At 37.0% G+C, this 14245-nt stretch overlaps 1 protein-coding gene across 1 annotated transcript; it reads left to right on the top strand.

Annotated features, from left to right (window-relative positions):
* The first annotated feature begins 3281 nt into the window (after positions 1–3281).
* On the top strand, positions 3282–5171 carry LOC110885623 (LRR receptor-like serine/threonine-protein kinase RCH1). Its single transcript, XM_022133321.2, has 2 exons — positions 3282–4091; positions 4651–5171. The coding sequence occupies exons 1-2, from the start codon at positions 3314–3316 to the stop codon at positions 5034–5036; spliced, it is 1164 nt and encodes a 387-aa protein (XP_021989013.1). The 5' UTR covers positions 3282–3313; the 3' UTR covers positions 5037–5171.
* Positions 5172–14245: the final 9074 nt, after the last annotated feature.

Raw genomic sequence — 14245 nt, 5'->3', positions numbered from 1 at the left:
CTTTTGGGCTTCATCTTTTGGATCGCACAAGAGGATTGGGCTTGCAGAACCATAACCGCCCAATCACTCAAAGACGCACAAGTTGGGTATGTGAATTGTATGCTACTGATATATGATCAATGTATTTGCCATGCTCGTGATGTGTTATAACTTGTTAGCTTATGTGTAAACCTACGTGCACTACTTGAACATAGACCTGACTTGTATGGTAACCATGTTAGGACGTGGTTGACCACTAGCAGCTTGATTGACCTCTTTGTGTATCTGCCGAGCAAACCGAGGTGAGTTCACACTTTCTACAAGGCATGGGATTCCCGGTGGTTTGGGAATGGGTTAATAAACTAAAACGAAACCTGCATATTCCCCTTGGGTAGAATATATACCTCCGCTCCTCCATAGGAAGGACGACAACATTGAACCTGCGTAATCTCCTTGGGTAGATTACGTACCTCCGCTCCTCCATAGGAAGGACGACAACATTAACTTACTAGAAAAAACTCTATCATGAAGTCCCTCATTTTTATATCGACTTAATCGCCGGGCCAATGGCGAGCGGGTCATTAGTTAATAGCGCTATTAGGGTTGACAAACCTCACACCGTGCCGGTCGGACGGGCATGTACTAATGGATCTGGACACTTAGTCAATGATGATAGACATTGACGTAGGGCACAACTATTGTTCGTCAGTTCTCGATATGGTAACGGTCTAGTGGTTCACATGGGGAAGCCCCCACTGGTTATGATTTGGGAAAGAAGGAATTGGTAAAACATACTTTTCAACTATGGGGTAACCCCCACGGCAAGTAAGCCAGCTAAAGAAAAACTACGTTTTTGAAACAACTTAAAAACGAACACTCAACTGTGAACTCGCTCAACTTTGTTGTTGATTCGTTGTTACATGCCTTGCAGGCCTTTAGGTGCATATCAATGGAGCTTGCTGTCTGGGAAGCTGGAGTGGTCATGGGTCGAGATACATGGAAACACAATACAAGACCAATGGCTTTTTACATATGGTTTATAAACACTTAACGAAAGATTTATGCTCCCGCTGTAAACTGTAAATTTTTATAACGTTGTAACACTTACTGTTAATCAATGAAAGTTTTATTTACATATACCTATGAGTTCAATGTGATTGGTGGCTAAGATCCTGGTACGTCACACGCCCTGCGGTGTTTACGCGAGTGGTATTTTGGGGGTGTGACAGAGATGGTGGTGGTGGTTTGGAGTGGGGAAGATGAAGTGGGCAGGGTGGGTGGTGGGTCCCACATAAATTGAAAAATATTAGTTATATTTTTTTAACTTTTTAGTTATTAATTTGACAAAAAATGTATTTTTGTGATTTCACACGCACCTAACACCAAAAATTGACCTACATGCACGCCAAAGACTATTCGGAAACGAAATTCAAAAAAATTGGGAACTTGTTTTGGTCAAAAATCACACAAGGATAATGCAACCAAACTTTATGTAAATGGGGTATGATGCTTGGTTTGTAGAAAAAGTAAAGGATCACTTCAATGTGAAATATGCAAAGACACAATGATTTATACGAGGAAAAAGCCCTTGATCAATGTATGATCTCCGGCATAAAAAACCTCGGGTGATGGCAACTACCGATCACCAAACTTCAATATAAGAAAAATAGTTACAACTTTGGATGATAATGAGCTGAGTACAAGGATCACTATAGTTTCGAGTGTCTAAGCGTGTGAAAGTTGTGTCGTGTGTTCTTCCGAATGAGGAAGAGTGTTATATATACAAGTGTAGGTGACCTATTTTAGGTAAAAAGACTAATAATCAGCTCATTACCCCTTTAGAAATAAAAGTAAATCTAGCCTAAATTATCGCCCTTAAATCATGCCATGTTTCCATATCCTTCACAACGTCCATCTCCGATTAAGCACATGCCATAGTTGTAAAGACGTGTCCTTTAATTGTGATGCTTAAGAGCGGATCCTGCTAGATGTCCTGCAAAACAACATTAAATTCAACGAAAGCAACTGTTAGTATGAGGATCCTATGATGGTCCGTGATCCTGATCCTGGAACTTCGCTGAGGATCACTATCTGTCAAAGAAACAAGGATCACTGGTTAGGATCACATGTGAGGATCATGTATTGTAAAAATCCAGCCCTAACAGAACTATAGGTGTAATTTTAGAAAGTTATGGATTAAAGGTAGAAAATGAATAAACTACAGGAACTATCCGGACATTTTTCTCTATAAATTGTTTAAAATAAGTTTTATTTAGAACTCTTTTTTTAGCAAATTAACATTTGAAAAGTATTTTCTATTGAGGTATTCCTATTGATAGCAAAGAGGTTCACCAACTTTTTGCAACATCCCTTTATTTTAAGAAATCCCAACTCCACACACTCCTCCTAGTTGCAGATTAGTTATGTATTAAATATTCGAACTGTCATTTTAGTAGTTTAGTATTTTATAATTTTCTTATTTAAATCATTAAAAAAATTTTATATATTTCAGAGTTTTAACTTTTAAGTTATCAAATAGGCCACAGAATCACAACAAAAATCTAGTTATAAACCTTAGGTGTTCTTGCGGTTAGTTAACGTTTGTCTACGTGCGTTTCTTGTTTACAATATTTTTAATTGGGAACGACAATCGTGTTAGGCTGAAGAGTGTAATCTTTGCGGACTATTTGAATTGTAATCACTATATAGCACGACTCATTTAACTCAACCAAAACAAGTACAACATCTTTAAGCGTTGGGGTGTACCCTAACACCTAGGGTAATAAAGGTGATATGACATGTTAACAAGCGTAGCACACCACTGCATACTCGTGTTAAGGTGGGTTAAAGGAATTACTTGTTAACATGTTAAAAGGAATGTTAAAAGATAGTTTTTTTGTTTTTTCCTTTTTAACCCAAAACCACTAATAATAGTGTTAGATGGAGTTAACAGAATTAAAATATTTCTTTAAGATAAAATAGAGTAAAATGGGGGAAAATAAGTAATATGACACCTATATACCTATATGAAATTGAGGAGGATTAAAGTATACCAAGACTTTATAAACACGTTCGATACAAGTATAACAACTTGAAACGTTGTTATTAGGTATTGTAATTAACATCTTAATTAAAAGATATTTAATTCAGAAAAATATATATTTAATTAAAAAAAGTGTGTGTGGGTGTGTGTGTGTGTGAGGGGGGGGGGGGGGGTGGTTGTTGGGGTTGACTACTGTCGGTATCAAAACCTCCCCAATAAAACCCATTCTTTTCTCCCCTAACTTAACGCATTGCATCATTCCCTCCATTCAATCTTTGATCAGTGATTACCATGACATCCGTCACCGCCGCGGCTGCCGCCACCGTCTCTCTGTTCTTCCTCCTCCTCCTCTCCACCACCGCAGCCGCGGCCACACTCTCCACCGATGTCTCCGCCCTCAAAGCCATAAAATCCGCCATCAATCCCACCACCATTCCTTCTTACTCTTGCTTAGCCTCCTGGAACTTCACCTCCGATCCATGCTCCAACCCTCACGTCACACATTTCCTCTGCGGCCTCTCCTGCTCCGCCAACCGAGTCACCCAACTCACCTTCGATCCTGCCGGTTACGCCGGAACTCTCTCCCCACTCGTTTCCCAACTCACCCAACTCACCACAATCGATCTCTCCGACAACAAACTCTCCGGCCCAATCCCCACTTCCCTCTTCTCCCTCCCAAACCTCCAAACACTCATTCTCCAATCCAACTCATTCTCCGGCACCATCCCACCTGTCATTTCTAACCTCAAAGCTATTGAAACCCTAGATATTTCTCATAATTTTCTGTCTGGGTCGTTGCCGGACACGTCGAGTTTGCTCACTTTAACTCGGCTTGATCTCAGTTTCAACAAATTTACTGGACCCTTACCTAAGCTCGGGCGAAACCTAGTAGAATTTGCAGTTAAAGCTAATCGTCTTTCTGGAGACATGCCAAAAACATCGTTTAATGAGTTGACTCAGCTGGAAGTTGTCGAACTCAGTGATAATTCGCTTACTGGAATAATTCCTGGCTGGTTCTTCCTCCAACCGGCCCTCCAGCAAGTCAATCTCGCCGATAATGGGTTCACTGGTATTTACAAACAAACGTACCTAGCAAAATAATTTTTTTTTATTTGTCACAAGATAGACAGAAAGGTTGTTTCCGCTAATACCCCTGCTCAAAAAATCTAAAAAGTATTGTTAACGGATTTATGAATACAAACATACGTACCCACTAAAATAACTTTTTTTACACGTCACAAGACAAACTCATAGTGAGACTGCTCTCGCTAGATACCCTTCTCAAAAAATCGATAAATTTATTTTCAACGGGTTCTCAATTATATACATACAAATGTACTTAATAATTCTTTTTTTCACTATTATAGTACTCAATTCTTTTTGTTTTTCACTATTATAAGATAGAGAAACTGCTCTCGCTGATACCCTAATCTATAACTTTTTTTATAGTACTCGGTAATTCTTTTTTGTTCACTATTATAAGATAGAGAAACTCCTCTCGCTGATACTCTAATCTATATATAACTTCTTTTTTATAGTACTCGGTAATTTTTTTTCACTATTATAAGATAGAGAAACTGCTCTTGTTGATACCCTAATCTATAACTTCTTTTTAAACGAATACACAGGTATCGAAATCTTAAAACCAATCGACAGCGACCTGGTGGCCATCGACGCCGGATACAACAAAATCAGTGGTTACTTATCCGCAAACTTCACGAAGTACCCTATGTTGTCGTCGCTGTCGCTCCGATACAACAAGCTACAAGGACCGATCCCAGAGGAGTACAGCCGAACGACGACATTGAGTAGGTTGTTTCTTGACGGAAACTACTTGAACGGAATGCCGCCGAAGGAGTTTTTCTCCGGGAGATCGTCTGTTACTGGAAGTTTAGGGGACAACTGCCTGAAGAGTTGTCCAACATCTTCTCAGCTCTGCCTGAAATCACAAAAATCATCGTCGATCTGCCGGCAAGCATATGGTGGGAAAAATAAAATGAGACAAAAGTTGTAGTGTCAAATCCATGTTTTCCGTTACTATATTAGTATATCAACTTTTTAGTCCTAGAGTTTAATAATAATAAATTTAACATTTGTATCACAAGTAACTATTTTATTGTATTCATGGATACTTTTTAGGTTTTCAATATCATATATATTTTAATAATATCGGGTTAATTTAGGTTTTCAATATCATATATATTTTATTAATATCAGGTTAAAGAAACAACCTTATATATTAAGTTGGAAGGTGTGGGATGGAGCCCCTAGGGGCTTTATCAAGACACGTCAGCAACACGTAGGATCCCATTAGCCGCGAGGGGGGGGGGGCCTTTATAACGACTTCCCTTAACTTGCACGGTGTGGGATAAAGCTCCCTTATAAACAAAAGTAAAAAAAAAAATTTGTATTGGTTGAAATGATTGTGGGCTCCACCTGAACCCTTCTTCCTCCTCATTACCATGGTGACGCTGGAACCATGGCGTCCACTTTTAAAGTTGATGCTAATTTACACATATGGTCTCTGTAGTTACAAAAGGGTAATTTAGTCATTCTGTTCAAGTTTAATAGAAAAATTAATAGAAGTTAGTGTTAATACCCAAACTCGTTATAAATTGATATTCACAAGCCTCAAACATACTAAAAAATTAGTATTCAAAGGCAAAACAAATATAGACGATAGAGTCCATCTGTGTAATTAACTAAAAAAAATTACATAACCGATATTGAGTCAATACATTTAGCCCTACATTTTTGTTTAACAATGGAATTAATATGCCAAATACGGAGTGTGCCATTTTAAGGCGACATAGATGCACAAAATGATGATAGAACTACAAACATACCTCCATTGTTTTTTGTGTGCACATTCTTTCATGTCTTTTATTTCTATTTATATAAGTTAACAATTTTTAACTTAATTATGTTTTATGTTAGAATACATTGCATCTTCTTCCTATATATGATGCCATGTCGTTGATATGCTTAAAGAAATGAATGATTGATTTTTTTAAGTCAGACTCGAAGTTGTTCCTTCTGATCCTAGAAAACGCCCGAAAAAACCTGCTACGGAAGGGTCAGCGCGAACGAAGGTCTGGGGAGGGGGGGGGGGGGGGGGCTTTATAACGACTTCCCTTAACTTGCACGGTGTGGGATAAAGCTCCCTTATAAACAAAAGTAAAAAAAAAAATTTGTATTGGTTGAAATGATTGTGGGCTCCACCTGAACCCTTCTTCCTCCTCATTACCATGGTGACGCTGGAACCATGGCGTCCACTTTTAAAGTTGATGCTAATTTACACATATGGTCTCTGTAGTTACAAAAGGGTAATTTAGTCATTCTGTTCAAGTTTAATAGAAAAATTAATAGAAGTTAGTGTTAATACCCAAACTCGTTACAAATTGATATTCACAAGCCTCAAACATACTAAAAAATTAGTATTCAAAGGCAAAACAAATATAGACGATAGAGTCCATCTGTGTAATTAACTAAAAAAAATTACATAACCGATATTGAGTCAATACATTTAGCCCTACATTTTTGTTTAACAATGGAATTAATATGCCAAATACGGAGTGTGCCATTTTAAGGCGACATAGATGCACAAAATGATGATAGAACTACAAACATACCTCCATTGTTTTTTGTGTGCACATTCTTTCATGTCTTTTATTTCTATTTATATAAGTTAACAATTTTTAACTTAATTATGTTTTATGTTAGAATACATTGCATCTTCTTCCTATATATGATGCCATGTCGTTGATATGCTTAAAGAAATGAATGATTGATTTTTTTAAGTCAGACTCGAAGTTGTTTGTGTACATAACATGTTTTGATCTTAAAGATTCATTTCCCTTTTTTATGGTGAGGGGTTATTATGTCTTGTAGAGTTATATTCATTATATTTTGTGGGATCTTATCAAAGTTTGTTGTGAATAAAACTAGAGCGATACATTCAAGTATGTAACTAATGAAGTTTCAGGGTCGTTCCAACATTTTTAAAGGCTCTAAGTAAACTATAAAAGTGGGGCCCTTTGAATGGGTATAAAGAAAACATGGGTTCTACTTTCTTCCTTTTCTAATTTTCAATCGCAAGCATAATATCAAAATTTTAATATTCAAAATATCATTTAGAAATTTAGGGAGAAGAGTAATTAAATGAATCGCAACTATAACAAATAGCCATTAACCAACCTGGATTATCCTTGTGACACCATTAATTTCCCCTAATTTCACGTCGAATTTTCCCCAATCGACGACACCATTGAGCAAATGGGCATGTGCGAAGTTACAGTTAGTGAGAATAATGATGGCGGCCTAAATTAAATACGAATTGCATATTGGTTGGAGTTGGAATTAGACTCTTTTATTTAAAAACTGGTTATTTGTTTGGGCCTAATACATAATACACATGCTACATAAAGATTTTTAAATATTTAGAGGCCCTAATTTTTGAATGCTCTAGGCCGTTGTGTAGATTTAGAAGCCTCTAGGTACGGCCTGTGAAGTTTCCTTTTCTTCCCTTCATGAAAACCAAGAGCTTGCAAAGAAAATATCATAGATGAGATATCATACCCCATATAGTTTATCAAAAGTGATTTACAAGCCAAATGAGATACATTATTCACATATTGATTGGAGTGATGTATTGGGAGTTAAATTTTTTTCATGATATATAATTTGTTATTGGTGTGAAATCATACACCGTACAAAGAGAGTTGACTTATGCTTTGTCACTCTTATTGACACATGTGTTAGGTTTCGTTGGTGGAGCTATCTAAAGTCAACGAATGTCACTTACTTCAAACAACAATATTTAACTGGCCCATGATACTATAAATCAAAATAAACAATCTTATTAAATTGTATGATCATTAAACTTTTATAAAATGGGGTTTTTTGACCTTTGATGGATCACCAAAAGATAACATTGTAATTTAGGGGTGGGGTTGGTCAAAGCTTTCAAGACAACTAGCTAGTGTGGCACAATATATATATTTCCAAGTCCGGCCACAACTTGACAACCTGTGGAAATCTTGGTCCCCCATTGTGTGAAATTTCTACTCCGTATCCAAATATTGTGTTTAATATTAAGTTTAGGTTACCACAAATCATTTTCATTTGGCTTTAAGAAAATAGTTGAGGTTACGATATGACACGATACGAATCTGATAATATGTGTGTGTGATCTAGGACTGTTTACGAGTCGAACTGAACCGATCAGACCTTTGCTCGTGCTCGGTTAGTTTACAAACCGATCCGAACCGAACCGAACCGAGCATTTTTTCAACCGAGCCAAAGTCGAGCGAGCGTCTTTCGATCCGAGCATTTTTCGAACGAATGTCGAGTGAGTATCGAGCGTCGCAGAACAAACAAGGAAACTGACGATGGGAGTGCTAGTTATTTGAATAAAGTGCAGTTTCCGTCCCAGATGATTCGTCCAATGGAACACGAGTGAAAATTTAACAAATAACAAGAAATACAAAAACACTCGACGAGTTCTATCAAGATTAACTAAGCGGGAAGATAAATCGTCGACCGATTGAAACATGCCCTTATTCTTTCGGAAGTTTGAAATTGAATGAACCGATTGAAGCAAAACCCTAGCGAGTTGGCGTCTTGGCGAGTGGCGATGGAGAAATCGGATAACGATGGCCATGGGGGGTTTTGATTAGGGTCTTGTACTTCTGAATCGAATGGTCGGTTGGGACTTGAGTATTGATCGACGCTTCACATTTTAGTATTTGAAATTTTCACTCAATTACTCAAATGAACATTTAAGTATTTGGCAGTGGACTATTGGTATTGGATTTCAATTCTAATTACATAAATGAGCTCTATTTGGATCTTAGACCAAACATTGTTGATGTTGGCCTATAGTCATTTTATTTTAAATGATACACACAAAAATATATATTTATATATATATATACATACATATATATATATATGTATATATAATAAATCGAGCCAACCGAGCAGAACCGAACCGAGCGGACCTTTGCTCGTGCTCCGTTCATTTACAAACCGAACCGATCCTACCGAGCATTTTTTCAATCGAGTTGAATCAAACGAGCAAATTCCGAGCATTTTTTTCGAGCGAGCATCGAACGAGCATCAAGCGCCGAGCAATTTGAACAGCCCTAGTGTGACCATCTCTAAGGGGCGCCCTTGAGGCGCTCCGCTTGCAAACATGGCAAGGAGGGGAGGTGCAAGCAGCCCAAGCGGAAGGGCACACTTGTGAAAAAGGAGGGGGAGAGCTCCAGTGGAAAGAAAAGGCTGGTTTGTGGCCGGTCAATATGCATGGGTAGCGCCAACATGGAGGCGTCCGTTCCCACTCATCACAGATAGTCTTAGGTTTGGGATAAAACGGTTTCTTATTGTAAATAGGCTCACATAATGTTTTAGGTTTCCTATTTTAGTATTGTAAATAGGCTCACATAATGTGTCAACCGATAATATCTTAAGAGATATTATCGGTTGTTTATCTTGCAATAATTCATATATATATTTTAAACAGTTATGATAAAGGGTGTGGGGGTCATGGTTGGAACATGATTCTCGTAATTTCCTTCCTAGAATAGCACATGTAGCTCCTTAAGGGGAGACTGTGACATTTGTGCTTGTAATCATTGTAAACAATTCAGTTATCAATGAAATAAAGTCATTTGATCCCAAGGTTTGTTTGTTTATGTTTGATGTTTTTCATGTTTTGGTTTTTATTCAATTTTATACTCTATATCACTTTCTGGAGAATTATACGCAAACTGGTGCGTAAACGTAATCAGTTAAACGCGAAAAATACTCCGGAACATCAATTTATACTTAACATACCTTAAATAACCTTTAAATAACTTAGAAATAAGTTTTGAAGGCTTTGGTATGGCAAAATCAAGTTTATTCGCTTACAAGACTAAAATTGACAAACTGCGAAAGTATGCCAATCTGAACTGTAACGAACATTCTGGAGCATGGCAGTAAGTTAAACACACCTTAAATATCCTTTACATAGCTTAGAAATAGGCCTTGAGGGGTTCGGTGTGCTAAAACAAACTTTATGCTCATTCAGGGACTAAAAGCATCAAAAAGTGCATAAGTTTGTGTTTTCGCGCATAACTTACGTTCTGAATATATCCGGACATCCAAAAATTTATGTAAGCATTAAAATATTTTATTTTAGTATTTGGCATAAGAAAAATCCATTCGTCGCGCAATTTGAACAGTTTTTGCGTCCGTTACGACTTCCGTCGTAATTAACCGAACAACGCAACCGTACGGACAAACGAACCAACATCCGTGATGTTTTTGAGCACATTTCAAGTTCCCTATACTTTAACTTCATTTTAGAGCCTTGAAATGGGGTTAACGGGGCTTAAACGTGTCAAAAATCAACTTTATAGCATGCAGGGACCTGTTCTGCCAAAAATGAAACTTTTGCCAAAAATAGGCTCCCTCATGCCACGCGACAGAACCATGTGCTCCTCTCGCGTGGCACGAGAGCGCCCTTTTTCAGCAGCCCAGTTTTCAGCAACCAGCTCGTTTTTCAAGGGTTATTATGTAACATTTTCAATACTATGGGCTGGATTTTGATGGTTTTTATCTACCCCTTGTATTGCAAAACCATTTGCCCAAGTAGAGGGCCAAGATTGAAGCTCGATTATCGAGAAACGATCGTAACGGTTCTACCATTCCTATATATACCCATCTCCTTTCACTTGAAAAACCCACATTTGTTCTGATTTTATACTCTCTAAGTGGAAGTATATGCTTCCTACCTGAGAGTGAATCGGATCAAATCTTGCGGGGACCTTCTGTAAGTATTCTTTCGTGCTTTTCATTCGTTTTAGCGGTAAAGTCAAACTGCGTTTGACTTTCTGCATTGACCACTTTATGGTCAATGCAAAGTTCATTTGAACTTCATAACGTGAGCGTAATCACGATGGTTATAGTCCCTAGTAACTATACCTACTGATTACCACGTTATCTAGGCTCGGTGACGAGTCGTAGTTTCGGCCAAAATGCGTTTTCTCGCGTATTTTGTAACCAAACTACTCTAGGGTATTAAAACCGTTTGTTTTAATACCAAACCTGTTTTCTAACTTTACTAAACATGTTCTAGCATGTTTAGCTCGTCGCTTTTAGTTTTGTGCTTGTCTAGGGTCGTAAAGGTAAGCGATCTAAACAGTCGCTTATACTTTCGAACCCGACCCATTTGGTTGATCATTAGGATCCGACCAAACACTTTAGGTGACCATAGTTGTATAGGGAATAACCTTCCGAGGTTATACCTTATGGTCACGTCGTTTAAATAGTTGTATGATAAGTAGTTCTTATGCCTTAGGTAAATTACCAAAATGCCCTTTTCACGCTAAAATTCATTTTAAGCCTATGTAACTTAATTTTTGACATCTAAACTGATTTAGCAACAATATTAAACATGTTAAGGCATATCTTGTTTGTCGTAAGGCTAGTTAGGCGTTCCGAATGCGTTTTACGCGAACGACGCGTTAAAGTAGCATAAGCTACCTAAACAAGTCATAACGGGTCAAAAGCACTTAGGATAGGTTTCGTTTTAGTATGTAGGCTTTGTCAAACCATATTACATAAGTTCCCACACTTATTTGGTTTACAAACCCTCGTACTACCCGATCCTCCGATAGGTCCGTTTATTAATGTAGATACCTATATTAGGTGTCGTTTGAATCCGTGATCTTCTAGCTTTGCTTGGTGGATATCTAAAGTCTATTGAGCAATCTCAAGTGAGTACATAGTCCCCTCTTTTACTGTTTTTCAAACATTTTGGGGTGAAACACATGTGCCTACTTGTTACTTTCATGTTTTCCATGCTTTCACAACTTATGCTTGCTATGTTCATTAGTACACTTATAGTACATGATTTCATTATGTTTTGCTACGTGTGTTTACTTGACATGCTAGCACATTGTTTTACATTACATTTCTTTTGCTATGTATGTTCATTTAACATGCTAGCACATTGATTTACATGACTTTTCTGCTTTGTATGTTTACTTAGCATACTTAGTACATTGTTTTCACATAACTTGTTTACATTTGGTATAACATTTGGTTTGTTTAACGGTTCTTTATTACATTCATTAACATTAGCTACGCCGCTCGGTAGTAAGTATTGGTACCATAGGACTTGACAAATCCCGTTCCTGACATCCTAGGTTTGTTTGGGTGTAAGGAAAGACTGAATCCGAAAACATTTTACTTTGATAACCTTTACTCTAAGGTTATCCTGTTGTCTCAAGACTTGAATGTATGCGTTAACTCACTACATAAGTGTTTGTATCAATAAAACATGCATTCATTTTACAAAACATAACTTTTGATTTATTTCAAATACTTGTTTTGTTCATTTTTACTTATGGTTTAAGTAGCCTCATTTTTTTTACTTACCATACATAACTTTTGTTTATACATTACATGAACTTTATACATTGGTGGTTTGTTTTGGGTGACTTGAATAACGAGACGCGTGTAATATAATACAAGCATGGTGGATAAGCCGCTGGTACTTCCTATATATAAGTGCTTGTATGATATTACATATTGTAGCGTTATTTATGCCATTCAGTTTGGACATGTTACTTTTACAACACATTTTCACATAAACATTGTCTTACAAATAACTTGGTTTATACAAACTCTTTTCACTTGGTTACTCTTTTTAACCATACGTTATTCTTGTACAAATACTTATCATCTGATTTTGCTATCGTTTTTCAAATGATTTATAAAAGAAAATACTTAACAAGGTTCATGACTGATTTTTATTAAACATTTTCTTTAAACTCAAGTCATGAATCCTATTTTCACAAAACCTACGTATTTCACAGGCATTTTTATGCTGACAAACCTATTTTCGCATGTGTTTTCAGGTGTTGTTGCTTAGGATGATCATGACATACTAAGGAGGACCTGTGCCTTAGAGACTTAAAATGAAGATAGACTTAGTTTAATATCGTGATGTACTTTTGTTTCATTTATTTTAAGACAATGTGACTTGTTGGTTCTTGTTTCGAAACAATGTATTCCACCCTTGGGTGATGAATAAAATAGTATTTTAATTACCATGGTTGTGGAACAATAATTCTGTTACAACACTCCCGACGTTTCCGCCACGATTTGATGTTTTACGTGGTCGGGGTGTGACAGAAGAGTTGGTATCAGAGCCAATGGTTATAGGGAATTAGGTTATTAGTAATGCTTTGACCAAGACTATAACCTTTCTAGGACCCCAACACAAGTTGTCTTGTGTTTAGATCTTAAAACATGCACTTTACCTATCCTTAGGTGATCACCAAAACAAGAACCCAATTTTTCTGAAACGATTTTTGAAAAACAAACTTCGGTTTTTAAATGATTTATTATATGGTTTTGAACCCCTTTTGATTTTTCAAATTGATTTTGAAATTTTATCCTTTGTTTTTGAATGATTCTTTTGGCCTTGTGCCTTCCAAGTTTTCAAAATCTTTTCAAAGTTTTGGGTTCTAAATAGTGTGAACACGTGCAAACTGGAAGGGTCAATGCCTGTACCCTGGGTTTCCTGTCTAAGGCTAGAGTGTTCGTACAAATCCACATAATCGAACCAGTCACTCTTACCTGGGAACTCTTGGGGTGAGTGTTCACTTATAGGCGAGCATGTCTTCGCTAAGTGTAACACTCTAATTAAAATGCCCAATATTTAAACCGACTAGATAAGAAAGATCATAGTTATTTAAAACATAAACGCAGATTTTAATTCTAGTTTAGAACATAAGTGTTTGAAAACCATCACAACACAACAAGGATACATGAGTATTCCTTTCATTACAAAATTATCACTAGCGAACATTTAAGACAAAAGTGAAGAACAACTTCTTGATTGTGTTCGGTTCCGAAGCCTTGCGTTGATCACCATCCATTTGATTGACTTACTTAAAGCTGGAAATTTAACAAAATATCAAGGTTAGAATCCCTCAAATTTCACATAATTAAGTGTGCGTTTAAATCGGATTCAAAATATGAAATTAAACAAAACTTGACATTTTTAGCCGGACTCCACCGTAAATTACGGTGGTCACCGTAATTTACGGTGAGAGCTGGGCGTTTAAGGTTCTACCGTAAATCAGTAGAGAACCACCGTAAAGGTTTACTCTCTACCGTAAATTACGGTGATACCGTAATTTACGGTAGTCTCTGCATATCCTTCCT

The sequence above is a fragment of the Helianthus annuus genome, chromosome 10 (assembly GCF_002127325.2).
Source record: "Helianthus annuus cultivar XRQ/B chromosome 10, HanXRQr2.0-SUNRISE, whole genome shotgun sequence".
NCBI lineage: Eukaryota > Viridiplantae > Streptophyta > Magnoliopsida > Asterales > Asteraceae > Helianthus > Helianthus annuus.
The sequence above is the reverse complement of the archived record's forward strand: the minus strand, read 5'-3'. Positions and strand labels throughout refer to the sequence as shown.

What these genes read in the sequence shown, in the direction of transcription:
- LOC110885623 (XM_022133321.2), top strand. Translation starts at nt 3,314, where the DNA reads ATGACATCCGTCACCGCCGCGGCTGCCGCCACCGTCTCTCTGTTCTTC. An exon ending in CGCCGATAATGGGTTCACTG is followed by an intron (nt 4,092 to 4,650) that starts GTATTTACAAAC and finishes ACGAATACACAG; the next exon opens with GTATCGAAATCTTAAAACCA.